The sequence below is a fragment of the Aquarana catesbeiana genome, linkage group LG12, assembly GCF_042186555.1.
Source record: "Aquarana catesbeiana isolate 2022-GZ linkage group LG12, ASM4218655v1, whole genome shotgun sequence".
Lineage (NCBI taxonomy): Eukaryota > Metazoa > Chordata > Amphibia > Anura > Ranidae > Aquarana > Aquarana catesbeiana.
This window is the reverse complement of record NC_133335.1, coordinates 214065175-214084733: the sequence shown is the minus strand read 5'-3', so window position 1 is coordinate 214084733 and position 19559 is coordinate 214065175. Positions and strand designations below refer to the sequence as shown.

The 19559-nt window shown below is 43.0% G+C and overlaps 1 protein-coding gene across 1 annotated transcript in view; it reads left to right on the top strand.

Moving 5' to 3' along the window:
* Nucleotides 1-19559, top strand: part of LOC141113399 (polycystin-1-like) — a 179305-nt gene that overhangs the window by 102010 nt on the left and 57736 nt on the right. Inside the window, exons 22-29 of the mRNA XM_073606457.1 lie at nt 126-333; nt 1279-1435; nt 3175-3309; nt 4433-4574; nt 4687-4803; nt 7048-7599; nt 11251-11410; nt 17151-17397. Of these exons, the coding sequence (XP_073462558.1) occupies nt 126-333; nt 1279-1435; nt 3175-3309; nt 4433-4574; nt 4687-4803; nt 7048-7599; nt 11251-11410; nt 17151-17397 (1718 nt within the window). The remainder of the gene's footprint in view (nt 1-125; nt 334-1278; nt 1436-3174; nt 3310-4432; nt 4575-4686; nt 4804-7047; nt 7600-11250; nt 11411-17150; nt 17398-19559) is intronic.

Genomic DNA, 19559 nt, shown 5'->3' with positions numbered 1-19559 from the left:
ATGGGCCACCACTGTAAGATATATGTGTGCGCTCGTTGACAGGCAGATCCAAAGCAAGAGGAGAACCTCATCTCAAGAACCCCTGCATATACTGTTCATATTACTGGTTTCTGTTTCTCTTCTAGGGTGGCGGGATCCTGATTCGGACACTCAGCTCTTCTACTCCTTGTCAGTTGGGCTCTGCTCTGCCACAGGTTGTCAGAAGCTCCATTTATACAGAGGACTAAAAAGTCAGTACAGTGTGCGGCCTCCTGCAGACAGAGAGCTTGGAGAGATTCGGGTGTATGTGGAAGTGGAAGACGTGCAGGGAGCTCGGACTCTGGCATTGAACTGGTGAGGTCAAGGTCAATGTAAAGGCCAATACACACGATCTGACTTTTTGACAACAAACATGCAAATTACCTGTTTTAAGGCAACATCCGACCGTGTGTACGCTCCATCAGACAAACTTTTTCGGTTTTCATTGGACAAATGTTGGCTGTGCAAACAGACAAACTTTCTGGCAACAAAAGTCCTATGGTGCAAAATCCTATTGTGTGTACACAAGTCCATAGGACTTTAGTCCAAAGTACAAACATACATGCTCATAACCAATGCAAAAGATCAGACAACAATACAGAAGTTGACCAAAGGGTGGCGGTAAAGAGCTGAAGAACCACGTGATTTGGTGAAAGTTGGCTGAAAATGTCCTGCCGTGTGTATGTATACCAAGTTCATGGCCAACGCCCTTTGGACAGAAATCCACGGAAAAGTTTGTTTTGAAGTCTGATCGTGTGTATGAGGCTGAATGGTCACATCCTTCTCTGCTACCATGGGAATGTTGACCTTTGTAGAGCAGTGGTCATTAAGTCAACCCTGTCCTCAGGGCCCACTAACAGACCAGGTTTGCAAGGTAACTGAAATAAATCACAGGTGATATAATTTGCTGCTCAGTGATTGCAGTATTCTAGTCTGAATCTCCCCAGACTGTTAGCGTCTGTTAGTGGGCCCAGAGGACAAGGTTTAATGATCACTGTTGTAGAGGATATGGGAAATGGCCTAGTAATATCTTTCTTGCACCAAGATTCTATCGTTTATGTACTAAAATGACATATCTAATGTTATCCAATTAAAGTGGATCTCTAGTATTTTTGGTTTTGAATGTTGAATGAAGCCCTTAAAGGTTTCATCATACAAATTTTATTAACAGTATTCCCTTATAACAATGCTCTAGCAGAATTGTGGCATCTGTTGTGTTTTGCAGAACATCAAGGTTTCCTTTATTTATTTTCTTTCCAGCACTTTATTGATTTCAGTGTCCCTGGTATCACCTGGTACTTCTCTGACAACCTGGCTGAGGAATTATGGCGAGTCTATCTTGGAGAACATGCGTGTAGTGGGTGACACTCCGCTGGTGATCCAGTTAGCACTGGAGATGGTCACTGCTCTGAGCCTGGTGAGACATGGGGATGGTAATGGTATAAACTGATGCTAAAGTGTTAAGGTACTTATAGACATGAGACATGAGCAAAGTCCTTGATCCATATCATTACATTTGAATTAGGAAATGTTTGTATGTTTGTGGGGAGTTTGCAGCCTCTGAACATTTAAACTCAGCCAGCCATTCTGAAGCCAGCCATACATGGATTGAAATTTGGCCGGTTCAGCAGGGACTTTTGTTTGGGAGGGGAATTTGTGCTAGTAGGGATGTTTGGGGGCCATTTGTGCTAGGAGGGGAATTTTTTTTGGGGGGTGGGGTTGTGTTAGGAGGGGAAATTTGAGGTTTAGAGGATTTGTGTTAGCAAGGGAGTATTTTTTTTAGGGGGGGAGATTTCAGCAGGGGGGTGGATTTATGCTTAGGGGGTAAGCATGCAGATCAGTGCTTGATTTGCTTTGGGGGAGGAGATTTTTGCTGACACAATGCTCATACACCTTGGGGGGGGCACGATTTAGTATGTTCGCCCTGGGCTCCATAGATGACCTTGTCCTGCCACTGGAAGGATTCCTCCATCCACCTTGAATGTGTAAATGGGGGAATCAGTCAGATTTTTTTTGTCATTCAACCCACTGGATGACCAAAAAAAATTATCAATGTATTGGCTGCCTTAATGCAGCTAGTAGACTTTATTCTTTATCAAGCCTTTAGTGCATTCCATCATGATTCTAATAACATCAACGTCTCAAGTCCTGAAGAAGGGGGAGGCTTTTCCCCCAGAAACATGTTGGCTGTATTTGATGCTCTTACCCAATAAACGTTTCAAAATGACCTTTTAATGATAAAAGGCGTTCCTCAGTACACATCCAAGTGTTTATCATCTGCTCAGCGATTGCTTTATAATCAGAGAAGTAGCTGCCTAAGTAAAAGCCAAAGCACATATCGCCAGCACACCTTGGATCATCAAAATAACATCCAAAAGATAATCAAAGTGATCACATCACAGTGGTAAATTGTGACATTTCTGGGCCATGCACAACCCTTTCATCAGGCATGGGATGACCAGAACAAGGTCCACATACACTATACTTTTATCAAAGATCTATTTCTTTAAAGTAAAACACTTCACTGTATATACTTCAGATTCTCACTTCTATTCATCCAGCGCTATCACACACACAGACATCAGACATTTAAACATCTGTGGCTGACTGATCGCAAGGAAAAATTGATCATCACAATGTTTTACTAGAGCTGATTGAGTAATGAAAAGTTTTAATTTTTGTTCCTTCAGGTAAATCTTTGATCAACCCCATGTAATTTTGGTAAAAATTGTTCCCAAGGACCCGTTACTAGTAAATGATTGAATTTGGCAAAGTGCATGGTGGCCCACCCAAGCATGTGCTGCTTCACGTTCTCTGGGTGAAATCCTGGAGCCTCCTGTGTGGCATCACATCATAAAACCTTTTGACATTAAAATACAGGATTCCTGTTTAGAAGGCCTCTGTGCACTGTGGCCAATGAGAAAACTGAAGTTGAAGGGAATCACCACTCCCTAGCAACCCTTGGCTGGAAGCAAACTGGCCAGATCCAACTTGCACAAATCAATATGCTCATCCCTAGATTTTGCTTATGTTTTTCTGAGATTAGTCCAGCTCCAGAAAGTGTCCAATCTTGGATCTTCTGACCTCCTTCACATGTCAGTGAGCAGATAATGTCATGCACTTTACATGATGGTAAGCCATGTTTTCCATCCACAGGGTGATAATATAACTAAAGAAGAGTACAATTATCTTCGACTTCTTCGAAACAATGTGACCCATGCTGTGTCCTCCTTACCAGTCTCCAGTATGTGGGAAGTAGCTGCAGTTAGTGCAGCCTTGACGAAATGTGTGGTAAGTTCTTACAAGTAGAACATCATAACACCCAGACAGATATATGGAAAAGCCCTTTTATGTTCTATCCCAAAAGTCAGTTTGCAAAGTTAATTTGTATAGTGAGTTACCTTGTGTTAGCTCACAGTTGGACTCAGCCTTGCAGCGGGAGTGCTCTCCTTATAAGCCAATTGGCGGTATATTGGTGGGCTTGCACAAGGGAGATATCACAGACAGGCACCAATAAAGCAATCAAAGCGTAAGTTGTTGCAGGACATATAACATGCAGATTAATGTTATTTTGACTTTTGTATCATAAAAGCCAAGCTTACCTTGCCATCCTGAGCAATTATACTAATCATCCCTCAGAATCCCTCCAATTTTATCAGTCCAGTACGTGCAACAGTACCAAGCCCAGATAAAGATGGATCCTTTGAAGACCCAAAACACAATATCTTTTTTATGGTAGAAGAGTCTAAATTAAATGAATCTGGAATTCGTACGTTCTGCTTTTGGTGTTTAGCTCCTTGCACACCCAGTTCCTACTCGAGCAAAGAGACAATTTTCAGCCACCAGTCCTAGGAGTGCTGCCTAAGGATAATCATTCTACGCCGCTTAAGACCTGATTGAAAACACTTACTGCTATTTTAAATTCAGTGACCCATACATTTTCCTTTCTTCTACTTCCAAGAGACTGTTCATGGCTGAGATGTACACTGGCCAACTGGGCCTGGTCACCAGTCCTCTGAGATCCTCTGGCAAAGACCAAGTGACCAATGCCTTGGTATTAGTCATCCATAGTATTCAAAATACCCCTTTTTTGAATATATTTATAGTTTTTTATTGTTATCTGTATAAGGAGATTTCACTTCTTGTTCTGTAGACACAACAGGAAATGAGATAAAATCCATCCAATATGAGGGACAGCTGTGAATGAAACAAGTGATAGCAATAGAAACCTGACAAATCCTCACCCCCTATGCAATTATCTGAAAGAAGTGCTTTTATAAAATGTAGACTATCTTGGGTCCACAGAAGGTCTGGTGTTCCCAGGACAAATGTCTTTTCTAGCTCCCTGTTAACATGCCCCTATGCCCAGGTATCCTCGTGTCTATGTTTTGTTATGCTCTTTCTCATATTAAAGGGTTTTCGTCATGATGTGGATATGCCAGTATGGCTAAATGTCCTGAATGCCACAGAGAAGATGATCCATGTGCTGAATGAGAGGGGTGATCAGGGACAAGGACCTGATGCTGATGTACCACAGAACATCCTCACTTTATTAGGTAAATGCATTCACTTCTTTTCTAAACTAACCCAGCAATAGTACTGTTCAATGATTGGTTATGTCAGTGGTTAAAGTGTATGTCCAACCAATTTTTTTCTTGTTTTGAATAGAGTGTGAAAGGGTTAGAACCTTTATCGGACTTTCTGTTTGTCCTGATGACAATTATAACCTGAACAGAGAGATGGAAAATCCAAAATTGTTCAGTTGCCTCCAGAAATGGGATGAGGGTATTCTAGTGTAGACACCCATGCCGATGTCAACCATCTCCTCACTTTGAAGAGATTTCCACTCACTTTCTAAAGGAAATAAAAACTCTGATATGGGTTGCAACCAGTTTCTACTCTATCTAAAAAAAAAGTAAAAAAATAAATATAATTTTTTTTTTTTTGTTTGCTACAGATGCACTAAACAACATGAGTTACACAAATACAGATTTAGATGACCTGTAACATGGTTTGGCATTGCTAGAAGATTGGTTAAAGCAGTGGAAACTTCAGTTTAATGTTTCTAATACCACGTACACACGGTCGGATTTTCCGACGGGAAATGTTCGATGGGAGCCTGTTGCCGGAAATTCCGACCGTGTGTAGGCTCCATCGGACATTCTCCGTCGGAATTTCCGACAAACAAAATTTGAGATCTGGATCTCAAATTTTCCTACAACAAAATCCGTTGTCGTAAATTCCGATTGTGTGTACACAATTCTGACGCACAAAGTTCCACGCATGCTCGGAATCAAGCAGAAGAGCCACACTGGCTATTGAACTTAATTTTTCTCGGCTCGTCGTACGTGTTGTATGTCACCGCGTTCTTGACGTTCGGAATTTCCGACAAGATTTGTGTGACCGTGTGTATGCCAAGACAAGTTTGAGCCAACATCCGTCGGAAAAAAAACATGGGTTTTGTTGTCGGAATGTGCGATCGTGTGTACGCGGCATTCATGTAAAATAATGCACCTAGGGAGAAAGAATCCCTTGACTGTGTACAACATTGGGGGTACAGTGCTGGACAGCACTACAGAGGAAAAATATTAGGGGGTGCTTATTGCAGATGATTTCAAGATGAGCAAACAGTGTGACCAGGCAGTGGGTAAAGTGAATAGACTAGGATGCATCACTAGAGGGATCACCTGCAGGAGGAAGAAGATCCTGTTTCCTCTATATAGATCTTCAGTTATCACTAGAGGGATCACCAACAGGAGGAAGGAGGTCCTGATTCCCCATATAGATCTTTATATCACTAGAGGGATCACCAGCAGGTGGAAGGAGGTCCTGATTCCTCTATATAGATCTTTAGTGAGACCTCATTTAGAATACTGTGTCTGGAGACCTCACTTACAAAAAGATATTGATAGGACAAAACAAGTCTGGAGATGGGTAACAAAAATGGTGAAAGGTCTGAAGGATAAAACATATGGAGACCAACTTCAGGAACTTATATGTACAGTCTGGAGGAAAGAAGGGAAAGGGGAGACATGATTGAAACCTTTAAATACATCAAGGGGCTGAATAAGGTTTAAGGGGGCAGGACTTTCAATATGAAACCAAGATCAAGAACACGGGACATGACCTCAAACTAACTGGAGGAAAGTTCAAAACTAATCTTAGAAAGTATTATTTTACTGTAAGGGTAGATGCTTGGAACAGATTTCCAGCAGAGGTGGTGAGTCAGCCAACAGTAAGAGCCCTTGCACACTGGGGCGGTTTCCAGGCACTATTGCGCTAATAATAGCGCCTGCAAACCGCCCCGAAAGTGCCGCTACTTTCATTCCAGTGTGCAAGCCCCGAGGGCTTGCACACTGGAGTGATGCGCTGGCAGGACGGTAAAAAAAGTCCTGCTAGCAGCATCTTCGGAGCGGTGAAGGAGCGGTGTGTATACCGCTCCTTTACCGCTCCTGCCCATTGAAATCAATGGGACGGCGCAGCTATACCGCCGGCAAAGCGCCTCTGCAGAGGCGCTTTACGGTGGTATTTAACCCTTTCTCGGCCGCTAGCGGGGGGTAAAACCGCCCCGCTAGCGGCCGCATACCGACGGTAAAACGCCGCTAATAATAGCGGCGTTTTACCGCCAACGCCGCCCCCCGCCCCAGTGTGCAAGGGCTCTTATTGGTTTCAAACATGCTTGGGGACAAACATAGATCTATATACTCAGCCAAAAAGGTAACGAAAAAAACAAAACAAAAAAAAAATACAAAACATGTATAAAAGAATAGGAAGACTCAATGAACCATTTGGTCTTTTTTCTGCCGACACTTTTCTGTGTTTCTATGATCCTGGTTGCTCACATGTATGTAAATCCTCACAGATAAAATTATTGGGAGATGGCAGTACTAAATAACAATGAAAAATGTGACACTTTTTGATTTTTTTACTTTTCCATTACCACTTTTTTTACTCCAGATCCCTTACATTCAGTGAGCACCGCAGTATGTATAAATATTTCATAGTTTTCGATTTTACATGGTTTTTCAGGTGGTGTTTTGGCCTCCTCAAATTCGGATGACCTGTCTCTTACTGCCATTGATCTGACAAAGGCTCTGACAGTTTCCCTTGGAAGGTCACTTGTCACAGGTGAAGATCCTTTACTTCTTGCTGTTCCTGGTGTTCGGGCACAAGTGACACGAGTTCCAACCAAAAGCGCCTTGTGCTCCACTTCTTTGTCATTATGCCAAACCTCTAAATCTCAAAATATGTTGCATACCTTGTCAAGCCACCCTGAACTTCTACAAGTGACCATTGAGCTAGAAGATAACCCCTTTTCTGCTGGACTTCCTCCAAACCTTACCATGTCCTCTCAGTTGGCTGCCTTGGAGTTCACATCCATTGATGGTGAGCCTGTACCTGTAAAAGACTTGCCCAGAGATTTGGCAATCCAGCTGGCATTGCCCATCAGGAAGGAGATTGCTTTAACGCCAGTATCAGCCTTCATTCCACCAAGGGGTAGTGCCAGTGTCACAGTGACTACCAGCATGGCACACAGATCGGCAGGCGTGCATCTGCACATTAGTTTTATGCGGCTGAATGGTAAGCAGGGTCTTGGGAGGATTAATGCATGTATAAAGCTGATGTACAGTAAGTTCTAGCTGAAATCACTGAACTTTGATCTAATAAAATGTGGTGTTCTTTTTTTTTTTTTTAATAGGACTTGCCAAGTATATAACCCTTTTGGCAATGGCAGAGTAGAGATTGTAAGATAACATATACCCTGTTCAATCATTACCTACAATCTATGCTTACGTCTTTAATACATTATACTGATCTACTGATTCACAGTAGAGCTCATGCAGGAATAGAGCAGGAAAAGCACCCATTGCTTTATGGGAGATGAGCTCCTCTACCTTGTTTGGATAAAGACCAAAACAAAGGGCTGAGGTACTTGCCTTTCCTGGAGATAATGCTGTTCCAGAGTCAATCTAGTGCTGGTCGCATGACCAAAAATCTAGGAATTTGGTTACGCAATCTCTTTTTAAGACGGAGATCACTTCAGAGTGGCTGACCCCCCCCCCCCCCCCCTTTTAAGCATAGATTCTATGACCAAATGCCTAGACTTTTTGCACCAAATGTTGCCTAGAGTAGCATTTTCTCTCAGCCCTTCTATTTTCCTTTATCAACGACTGGTAACCTAACTTTATGTTATAGTCTATAGATTTGTTACCCCAACGCTTCATATTCCTGATATGTGCCTGCTGTACCATGTACTTGTATGAGAAAGTATCATGTTCTCTTTGTATTGCTTCCTTTCAATCCCTAGTGCTTCTGCTAGTCCCCTTGCTTTCCTATTAAAAACTGACCACACTAAGCAGGAGAGCACAGCATGGTCAGTTCTTTAGCTGTGCTGGGAATTCAGTGTGCTCTCCTCCAATGATCAGACTTGTCCTGACACCCCCCGCTGCAAAGCCATTCACTGGGAATCTCAGTGAGCTGCTGCTTCTCCTCCCCCCAGCTCTTATGCAGCTAAGAACAGAGGGAATGCAATCATTTATAAAAAAAAAGGGGAAAAGGTTTTTATAATATATTTTTATATCTATACAAAAATGTTTTGCCTTTCATTTCTATTTTAAACTGAATGGGTTGTTTTGCAATGCGATCACTTACAATCACTTTAGGTTTCAAAGCACAGTACTGCACACGTGCCATGATGGTACAGCGCCTAATCTCAGAAAGACGGGAGTCAGTACTGCACATGTGCCAGCTAGGCAGCACTGTGCACACTCCAGCCAGGCACAGCCTCAGAGCACAGATGGGCAGCAGCCGCTACTGTACATGCACTAGCTCGGCACAGCACCGGCAACCCCTACTGAGCATGCGTGTCACACACAAAGCACCAGATGGCTGGAGTATGCATGCTGGGGTGTCACTAGGGAGACATTGGAGCCAAAGGAGACACCCTTTAGGAAGAAACTCAACAGAGGAAACTTTAATGGGCTGCTAAAGCTGTAAATGCTGCACAAAACTGAGAACAGGGAGCAACTGTGACAAAGGTTTACAACTACATCTATTCATTTTTTACTAGAAGGATTTATTATCACGTAAATATTGTTTTCTTAGGTCAGTAGAGATAACTTGACATAGTGTATGGCAGTGCAAATAATTTTTATCATAAACCAATAGGATTAAAATGGAACTAAACTTAAAGTGATTGTAAATAATCACCTTGTAAAACAACCCATTCAGTTTAAAATAGAAATGAAAGGCAAAACATTTTTGTATGTGTAGCACCCTGATAGTAGGCAGGGTTGCTAACAAATTTAGCTTGCTAGGTGGTAATTAGCTTGGCTTATTGATAGGTGATTCACTGGCTTTCTCCCTAACATTGGATTCGATGCACCTCTCTCTTTTGTCACTAGGTGGCATTGTTGCCTGTGACAGTAGAATGATAAGGGCATAGGGAATCCAGACTAGGAGTGAATAGGTTGACTCAACTAATTGGCAGGGGTCTCTTTGGTCCCTCGGCCTGCTGGGAGAGCCTACTTATTCGGGAGGAGTCAGGTGATCGGTTGTCTGGGTGGACTTGTGTCACAAGGCTCCGGTTTGCTAGGCCAGAAGCCTGAGGCCTATCCCGGGAGCACCCGACTGCGAGGCCATTTGAGATAGGCAATGCTGGGTTGGGGCTTCAGGCTGGAAGCCCAACCAAGTTGCAGAGGTTCCGCCAGGCAGGGGAACTGGATCGTTGCCAGTGGTGAAGAAGAAGCAGTTGCCACAAGGGACGACCACTCCTGTCGCCAGGGGCAAGTGATGATCAAGGCCAGAGGTAAATGGAGCAATAGTCACCAGCCAGGGACAACCATTCCTGTTATCAGAGGCCAGTGTATGGCAGTCTGAAGGAGTACCAGAGCAGCCTTTTCACCAGCCGGGGACGGTGAAGAAGTGGGAAAGCTTCAGCGTGGGTGAAGCTTGAGGAAGCTTGAGGAGTATACAGCGGGATAGCTGTGGAAGAGCTCAGGGGATCTTGAAGTCTAGTGAGAGACCAGGAGCTCAGTGAGTGAAGATCTACAGTAGGATACTGTGACATGTGAGAAAAGATCTATAACGAGTTACTGTGAGTTATTGACTCTATTAACTGTTCAAAGTTCAGTTGCCATAGGAGACAGCAGGTCTACAAATACAGTTGCTGTATCCAGCTTAAAGGCCCTCTTTCTGTATAGCTGTCTGCCTATTTTTGTCTCAGAGTCTGCCAATTACTATTGCATCTGCCTAAGGGTGTCCTAGCCCTAAACCTTTCTCCCTCAGTTCTGTTTAAGAGACAATAAGTCTCTTTTCTTGCATTCCAAAAAGTGACTGGCGCCCATGTTTCCAACTTGCAATACACCCACCATGCCTAATAACCCACACTACAAGGAAGGATGTCAGTTCTCCTGTGGAGGTCACCATTAGACCTTTGGAGGTCGGAGATGCCGCTACATATAGATATAAAAAAAAATGATAAATGCCTTTTTTCCTTTTATTATAAGTGATCACATTTCCTCTGTTCTCTGCTGCATAAGAGCTGGGGGGAGAAGAAGCAACATCACACTGAGCTTCCCAGTGAATGGCTGTGCAGTGGTGGGATGTCAGGACAAGTCTGATCATTGGAGGAGAGTACACTGAGTTCCCAGCATAGCTAGAGAACTGACCATGATGTGCTCTCCTGGTTAGTGGGGTCAGTTTTGAATAGGAAAGCAGAGGGACTGGCAGGAACACCAGTGATTTTACACAAAGGAAGCAATACAAAGAGAACAGGATACTTTTTCATACAAGTACAGGGTACAGCAGGCACCTATCAGGAATATGAAGTGTTGGGGAAACAAACGCATTAAGCATAGTACTCTGCATGCACCGACTAGACATGTGCACCAGCCAGGCACAGTACGACATCTCAGACAGATATGAGCCACTACTGAGCATGCGCCAGACAGTGCCAGACAGCTCCAGCAGTCACTACTGCATAAGCGCCATCCAGGCAGCAGCCCTACCGCTGTGTACAGGGTGCACTCCCAAGGGGAAAAAGACATCAAAAGGTAAGAACTGGGGGCACAAAATGTATTTACACTATTTGTAAAGGGAAGTTTTGCTTTCAGGGTTTATCACTACTTTAATGTCTTTGCTGTAGATAATATCCTAAGCCTTTTGTTTTTTTAATAAATATTGCTTTGTAAAGAAACTAAAAAGGTCATAAAATGTACTTTATATTTTTAGAGTCAGACTGGTCACTTGAAGAGTCCCCGGGATTGTTAATTTCATATGGACCCCTTCAGTTCTTCAATACTTCTGACATGCAAAGGATTCAAACATTAAAGTTCTCATTGGATGAGAAGAATACATGGAATCTCACTCTGCTTCTCCCCAGTACCTGGAGGTATAAACGTATCTGTACCTAGTCTTTATCTATAACTGGTATTAAAGTCGAGGGCCACCCTAAAATAAAAAATTGCATCAAAAATCTTTGGAAAATCTTCAGCCTCGGGGGGCCGACATCGCGGGCTCGCTGGACAGGTAAGTGTCCTTATTAAAAGTCAGCAGCTACAGTGTTTGTAGCTGCTGACTTAAAAAAAAAAAAATATTGCGGCCGTCACCCCCCTTTAACCCCCTTCCTGCCGACCATACACATATATGCGGCCTAAGAGAAGTGGGTCCTTTTCCGTGGGGCCACATAACGGCTGGGACCTTGGACTCCCAGTTCCAGGTTACAGGATCACTGTACAGGAATACCCCACTTTTAAGTACACAATGGGGTTTATTTACTAAAGCTGGAAAGTGCAAAATCAGGCTCACTTCTGCATAGAAACCAATGAGCTTCTAACCCCAGCTTGTTCAGTTAAGCTTTGGTAATAAAACCTGGAAGCTCATTGGTTTCTATGCAGAAGTGAGCCTGATTTTGCACTTTCCAGCTTTAGTAAATAAACCCCATTGTGTACTTAAAAGTGGGGTATGTCTGTAATAGCCTCTGATTGGCTATCACAGTGATCAGTCACTCTGTGAGACTGCCCCTGTGTTTACATCCTCTTCTGAAAGTAGAGACAGATACGTTGTATCTTCCTCTCCTTGCAGCAGATGAAGCTGTAAATAAAAAAAATAAAAAAAAAAATAAAATTTTTAAATAAAAAATAAAGTCAAGGTTGGAGTCAAAGGTCACAGTCAGCATATTTTGGGTAGAATTTTTTACATTTTTTTTTAATTAGTATCATTGTCCGTTAGGCTCGGTTCACACTGGGGCGACTTGGGATCCGACTTGTACGCCCTCAAGTCGCCCCAAGTCGCCCCAGAAATAGTTTCAATGGGAGTGAACGCTAGCGTCTTAATAGACGCTACTGAAGTCGCTCCGACTTCAGAGCGTACTCCCTGTACTACTTTGATCCGACTTGGTAGGCGACCTGTACCATAGAAATCAATGGAAGTCCCCTCCAAGTCGGATCTCTCTGTAAAGTCAAGCGACTTTGCAGGGAAAACCCCTCCCTCCCCCCCTCCCTCCCAGAGAGCTGATTGGCCACAGGCGAAGTCGCCTGTCATGGAGGCGACTTCAAGTCGCCTTGTAATTTGCTGAAGTCGCGCTGAAGTCGCGCTGATTTGAAGCCGCGTTGAAGTCGCGGTACAAAGTCGCGCTGAAGTCGTGTTGCCCCAGTGTGAACCGACCCTTAGTGTCAGTGCGGTTGATTTACTAAAGCTGGAGAGTACAAAATCTGGTGCAGCTCTTTATGGTAGCCAATCAGCCTCTAATTTCAGCTTGTTAAGCTTTGCAAAAAAACCTGGATGCTGATTTTTTTTTTTTGCAAGATTTTGCAATTTTAGTAAATCAACCCCAGTATGTTTTAGGCAGGATAAAAAAAAACAAAAAAAAACGAAATGTGTACCATTGTAGGCTCTACCATGGGTACAAACAACAACTAACAAACACATATGTGGTATCGCTGCGAATGTCAGGACCATGAGAATTTAATTTGGGTTGTTTGTTGGTGGTAAAGTAAGGTAATACCAAGAAATATAAATTAAAAAAATATATTTCTTTTACTATTTAGGGCCAGTTTTCTATAGATAATAATAAAAAAAAAAAAATCAGGAGATATCCATTACCATTTACCACCAAATGAAAGCCCAATTTGACCTGAAAAACCAAGGTATAATTCACCTGGATACACAAAGTAGTTGTGATGATATGTACAGTTTTACTAACACATGTCAAAGTTGCAAAATCGTGCTTAGGCATTAACATTTGTTTTACCCTTAGGTGGGAAGGGGTTGATATTGAATTCTTCCTGTTTATAAACTATATTAACCCAAATGTTAACTTTAATTAACAACAAATGCAGTGCTGCAGTGACAACAGATAGACTCATAAACTATTGTATAAATGTACGAGGTGTGACAATTTAATTCCAGGAATGCCCGTGGCATAGCACCTTAATGGTGAGTCACACAGCCATTCACACTCGAGTGTGCTTTGACATGTTCCAACTTGCACTCGCCTGGGCCGCAGACCAGTTGACTCAGTCTTTATGGAGTAGTAGAAGAAATAGTAGAAGAAATAGTAAGTGTGTGCATTGCAATGTTGGCGGAAAATGAGTGACCGGAACCTGGAGCAGCGGATTAACCTCAAATGTGCAAAAATCAAAGCTTTAGCTCTGTTGCAGCAGGCTTATAGTGAACATTTCACAAAGAAATCAAGTGTTTTTGAATGGCATAGCCAGTTTAAGGAGGGGCAGAAGATGTCCACAATGATGCAAGAACAGGGTACAACAGTCAACCAACATTGTTATGCCCCGTACACACGGTCGGATTTTCCGATGGAAAATGTCCGATTGGAGCGTGTTGTCGGAAATTCCGACCATGTGTGGGCTCCATCGGACATTTTCCATCGGAATTTCCGACACACAAAGTTTGAGAGCAGGAGATAAAATTTTCCGACAACAAAATCCGTTGTCGGAAATTCTGATCGTGTGTACACAAATCCGACGGACAAAGTGCCACGCATGCTCAGAATAAATAAAGAGATGAAAGCTATTGGCCACTGCCCCGTTTATAGTCCCGACGTACGTGTTTTACGTCACCGCGTTCAGAACGATCGGATTTTCCGACAACTTTGTGTGACTGTGTGTATGCAAGACAAGTTTGAGCCAACATCCAATCCATGGATTTTGTTGTCGGAATATCCGAACAAAGTCCGACCGTGTGTACGCCCTATATCTTGGAAATTCTGAAAAGGTTACGGGAATGTGTTCAGAGGAAAAGACCTGAAGTAGATTTTCCACCTCAACAATGCTGCTGCACATGATGAGTTACGTGTTCGTGAGTTCCTGGCCCAGAAATCTATTTCAAAACTTGACTAACCACCTTATTCCCCTAACTTGGCACCCTGCGACTTTTGGCTGTTTCCAAAATTAAAAAATGCCTTAAAAGGGCACAGATTTTAAGATGTTCTTGTGCCACGACAAAGATACTGCACAGCGTTCCAGAAAAAAAGAATTCCAGCAATGTTTTCGGCAGTGGCATAGTCATCTAGAAAAGTGCGTTGCTTCACATGGGGACTACTTTGTGACAGCAGCCACTATTGTGTACACTCTACACTTTTTACATATTTATTTGTAAAAAAAATTTGAAAACCATTTATCATTTTCCTCCCACTTCACAATTATGTACCACTTTGTGTTGGTCTATCACGGGGGGTCAGCAACCTGTAGATTGCGATCTACCAGTAGATCTCAGACAGGTGACTGGTAGATCTCGGTCTGGACTTGCTGACCCACGATTCCAAAGCATCATACAGAGTGCAATGCATAGGGACTACTTGTAAAGTTGGAGCTGTAGTAGGGAGCGAGAGCCACATAAGCCGATGCCTTCTCTGAAGTACCGGCTCCTGTCCCATGCGGCGTGATACCAACTGCACTCCACCTCTTATCCCAGCTAGCAGTCTCCAGAGTGGTGCCAGCAGCAGGAAAGAAGAGATCTTCAGGTCAGTGTGAAGCAATACACTGGGCATATTAGTAAAGAGCTGCTTTCACGCTGATGCACTGCGGTTTACCCACACACCGCGGGTGCAGTGTACCTCCAGCTTTTCTGCGGGTTTGCTGCTCTTAGCCATAGACTTCCTTTTATATCCTGCTGTTTCACCACCAACTTTACATGTGAATGAGCCCTAAGGGTTCTGCTGTCGAATGCAACTAAGGGCTCATTCACAAGTGCAGCAAGCAATGCTGCTCCTCTAGGCGATCCAAGTGTGTGTTGACAGGTGGTGAGGAGATGATATGTTGCCTCCTCACCACCTGAATTAATACCATGAGTGCCATGCAATGCGGGTGCTTGTGACATGGTAATACGGCAATTAGAGGTTTAAATCCGGTCCAAGGAGGCAACACAGGGCAACACTGTGCCCGGTGATCTTTGACTTCTCCTGTGTTGTTCAAGTAGATCTTCAGCTCTTTAAGGTTGCCCACCCCTGGTCTATCACATAAAATCCCAATAAAATACATTTACATTTTTGATTGTAACATGACAAAATGTGGAAAATATCAAGGGGTGTGAATACTTTTTCAAGCCACCGTACCTAAAAATCATATGAGAGATCTAAAAAGCTGTTATGCTTGAATGAAATTGCAGTTTTAACCACTTCAGTACCCGCCCATAGTCAAATGACGGCCGCAGATGGGATCTCCCATCCTGGGTGGCTGTCAAATGACGTCCTGGGCTTCCCGGCCGTCTAGGGGGCGCGTGCGCCCGCCGCATTGCTCGGGACCCGGTGCGTGTGCCCGGCGGCCACGATGTCCGCTGGGCACCCGTGATTGCCCGTTAACTGAGCAGGACCGTGGATCTGTGTGTGTAAACACACAGATCCACGTCCTGTCAGGTGAGAGGAGACCGATCTGTGTTCCCAGTACATAGGAACACTGATCGGTCTCCTCCCCTTGTATGTCCCCTCCCCCTACAGTTAGAATCACTCTCCTAGGAAACACATTTAACCCCTCGTCTCCCCCTAGTGGTTAACCCCTTCCCTGCCTGTCACATTTATACAGTAATCAATGCAATTTTATAGCATTGATCGCTGTATAAATGACAATGGTCCCAAAAATGTGTTAAAAGTGTCCGATGTGTCCGCCATAATGTCGCAGTCACGAAAAAAAATCGCAGATCGCTGCTATTACTATTAAAAAAAAATAAATAAATAAAAAAAACTTTAAAATGCCATAAATCTATCCTATATTTTGTAGACGCTATAACTTTTGCGCAAACCAATCAATATACGCTTGTTGCGATTTTTTTTTACCAAAAATATGTAGAAGAATACATATCGGCTGAAACTGAGGACAAAAAATAGTTTTTTTTTTTAAAAAATGGGATATTTATTATAGCAAAAAGTAAAAAATATTGTGTTTTTTTTCAAAATTGTCGCTCTTCTTTTGTTTATAGCGCAAAAAATAAAAACCGCAGAGGTGATCAAATACCACCAAAAGAAAGCTCTATTTGTGGGGAAAAAAGGACATCAATTTTGTTTGGGTACAACGTTGCACGACCGCGCAATTGTCATTTAAAGTGCGACAGCGCCGAAAACTAAAAATTGGTCTGGGAAGGGAGGGGGTGAAAATGCCCTGTATTGAACCGGTTTTAAATAGCATCGGTCTTTAAAGTGCAATTGAAGTCATGGATATAGATATCCAGTCAGAAAGACATTATACTAACAACCTCCATTTTTCATAGGCTTACTGACACTTTCCTATTAAAACAGTTATGCTGAGTGTCTGAAGATGAGTGTGCAATCTAATAGGCACAAGAGTTAGAACCAGGGCGCTCAATAATTAGCATTCAGTAACTGAACTGGTTGGACACGCCTCCTGTTTTCCTCTGCAATGCAAGTTTGTGTGATGACACTTGTGGGTGTGGCTGGTACTCAGCTCTGCCAGCACAGAGCACTAGAGTGGAATTGATGGTAGCAAGGAAAGAGAGGAAAAAAATATATAAAAGCATTTCCAAGCAAGACTCTATTATAATAAAGACTCTGCTATATTAAATAATGCCGTTTTTGTGTGATGAACATTTAACAGTAGAAAGACTTGACTATTGCCTATAGTGTTGACACTGTGCTCTCTTTCCTTTGTATTCTGGTGTCTCAGTGGGTCCTTGATGGAGTATCAAATCAATATCACAAGTCTTCTCTCTGTCAGCTCAGTTTCAGTCTCTGTCAGCCTTTTCTCCAGCCTCTGCCAATACTTCCATGTGCCAAGCCTGACATGGAGAACAGACGGCATGAGCCCAAGCAATGCCAGTCTTCCCCATCAAGCTGTTTGCCAGGCCCAGCATCTAACTCTGTTTGGAGCCAGTCTGTTTGTACCTCCTCACCAACTCGTATGGTTGACCCCTGTGAGTATAATTACCTTTTTATTACAGTGATTGTGTCATAAAAAACGTATGAATGTTGCCATTGCTAAACTTTGAGAATAATGTTTCCCTCATTGTCATGCTGGTACATTGGCTATGATACTTTTTATGACCTGGAGCATGCATAAAGATACAGAACTGTAATGCCCCGTACACACGGTCGGACAATGTTCAGACATTCCGACAACAAAATCCATCGGATTTTTTCTGACGGATGTTGGCTCAAATTTGTTTTGCATACACACGGTCGCACAAAGTTGTCGGAAAATCTGATCGTTCCGAACGCGGTGACGTAAAACACTTATGTCGGGACTATAAACGGGGCAGTAGCCAATAGCTTTCGTCTCTTAATTTATTCTGAGCATGCGTGGCACTTTGTCCGTCGGATTTGTCTACACACGATCGGAATTTAAAGGATCGGATTTTGTTGTCGGAAAATTTTATAGCCTGCTCTCAAACTTTGTGTGTCGGAAATTCCAATGGAAAAAGTCCGATGGAGCCCACACACGATCGGAATTTCCGACAACAAGCTCCGATCGAACATATTTCGACGGAAAGTCCGACCGTGTGTACAGGGCATAACACTCAATTACAAAATATATTAAAGCCAGGCAACTAGCATTTTTATTAAAGGACCCGCAATTTCCCTATTCTTTTCTCGTGACGGAGTCACTTTATTATTTGCTCGGAAAAGAGTGTGTGTTTTTAAAGAAGACTTCCAATGTAACTATGTATATACCATACCATTGGACCAATGTAACTAGGTATTTATCATACCTGGCTGAAGGGCTTGGAAAGCTGGAAATCACTGAAGTAGATACCGTTGCTCCAGTAATTCACACTTACTTCCTGATCCCATGCTAAGCGGCTGACCTGATGCATGCACGCCATTCTGAGAATGCAAAGCATTTTCTGATAGGACGAGGTGGAGAGGTGGGGCGTTGACATTACGCTCTCCACCTTGTGCTCTCATTACCTCGTGCTCTCTAGAATGCAAAGCATTCTCCAAATGGTGCCCATGCTGAACGGCCAACCTCCTGTAATCACAATGCATTAGGCTGGCCACTCAGCCCGGAACCCGGAAGCAGGTGGAAATCATCGGAGTAGCAGTGTCTATTTCGGTGATTTCCAGCTTCCCGGGGCATTGGCCAGGTATGCTACAGTATATACATAGTTACATTGGTCCAGGCTGAACCAATGTAATTATATAACAAATATACCAAACCTGGAATTCTTCTTTAATCAGGGTGGAATTTGTAAGTCCCACCAAATTACTTCAGTCATTAATATAATATCACTGTCATGATTAGGAAGGAATATATAAAGTAGTGCAGAGAGGAGAGTGGAACAAAACTCTTACATGTGACTGGGTGTAGAAGAGGCTACCTCATTCTCACTTTTCGGTTTCTCCTTTAATTGAACTACTTGATGGTATTTATGTACCTGACCATTCAGGTATGTTAAAATTTCAGCATGAGCTATTGAGCTCTGTAAACATGATTTTTGTTTTAAGCAAAGCTAGTAAGACTTATGCCCTGTACACATGACCGGTTTTGCCGTCGGAATAAACTCTAAAGGTTTTTCCGACGGCGTTCCGACGCAATTCCACTCAAGCTGTCTTGCATACACACGGTCAGACCAAATTCCGACCGTCCAGAAGGCGGTGACGTACAACGCGTATGACGGGACTAGAAAACTTTTAAATTTTGACAAAAATTTGTGCTAAAAAAAAACCAGATGGTGGCATTTTTTGGGTATTTAGATTCTTCCTAGCACATCAATCATGTTCTTCAGTTTTTGTTCAATCTCAATTGTTTTTTGCTTTATACAGTCTAAATCCCGAATACAACACATTATCTCTTGGATTAGCCCTTGGGCACTGTCACTGGTGAAATGATGAGATTGTTCTTCCACAACCTGTACATCACCTAAAAAATAAAATACACAACATGTATTATAAATATGCAGGCATACATCTATTACCTGAATCTGTGGTGTCAGACACTCACCTGTTGTGGTGACAATCTCCACCACCTCTCCTTCCTCCACATCCTCAGTTCAATAGCCAGTAGCCAATAGCTTCCGTCTCGTACTTGCTTCAGAGCATGCGTCTTTTTTGGTGCGTCGGAACAGCATACAGACGA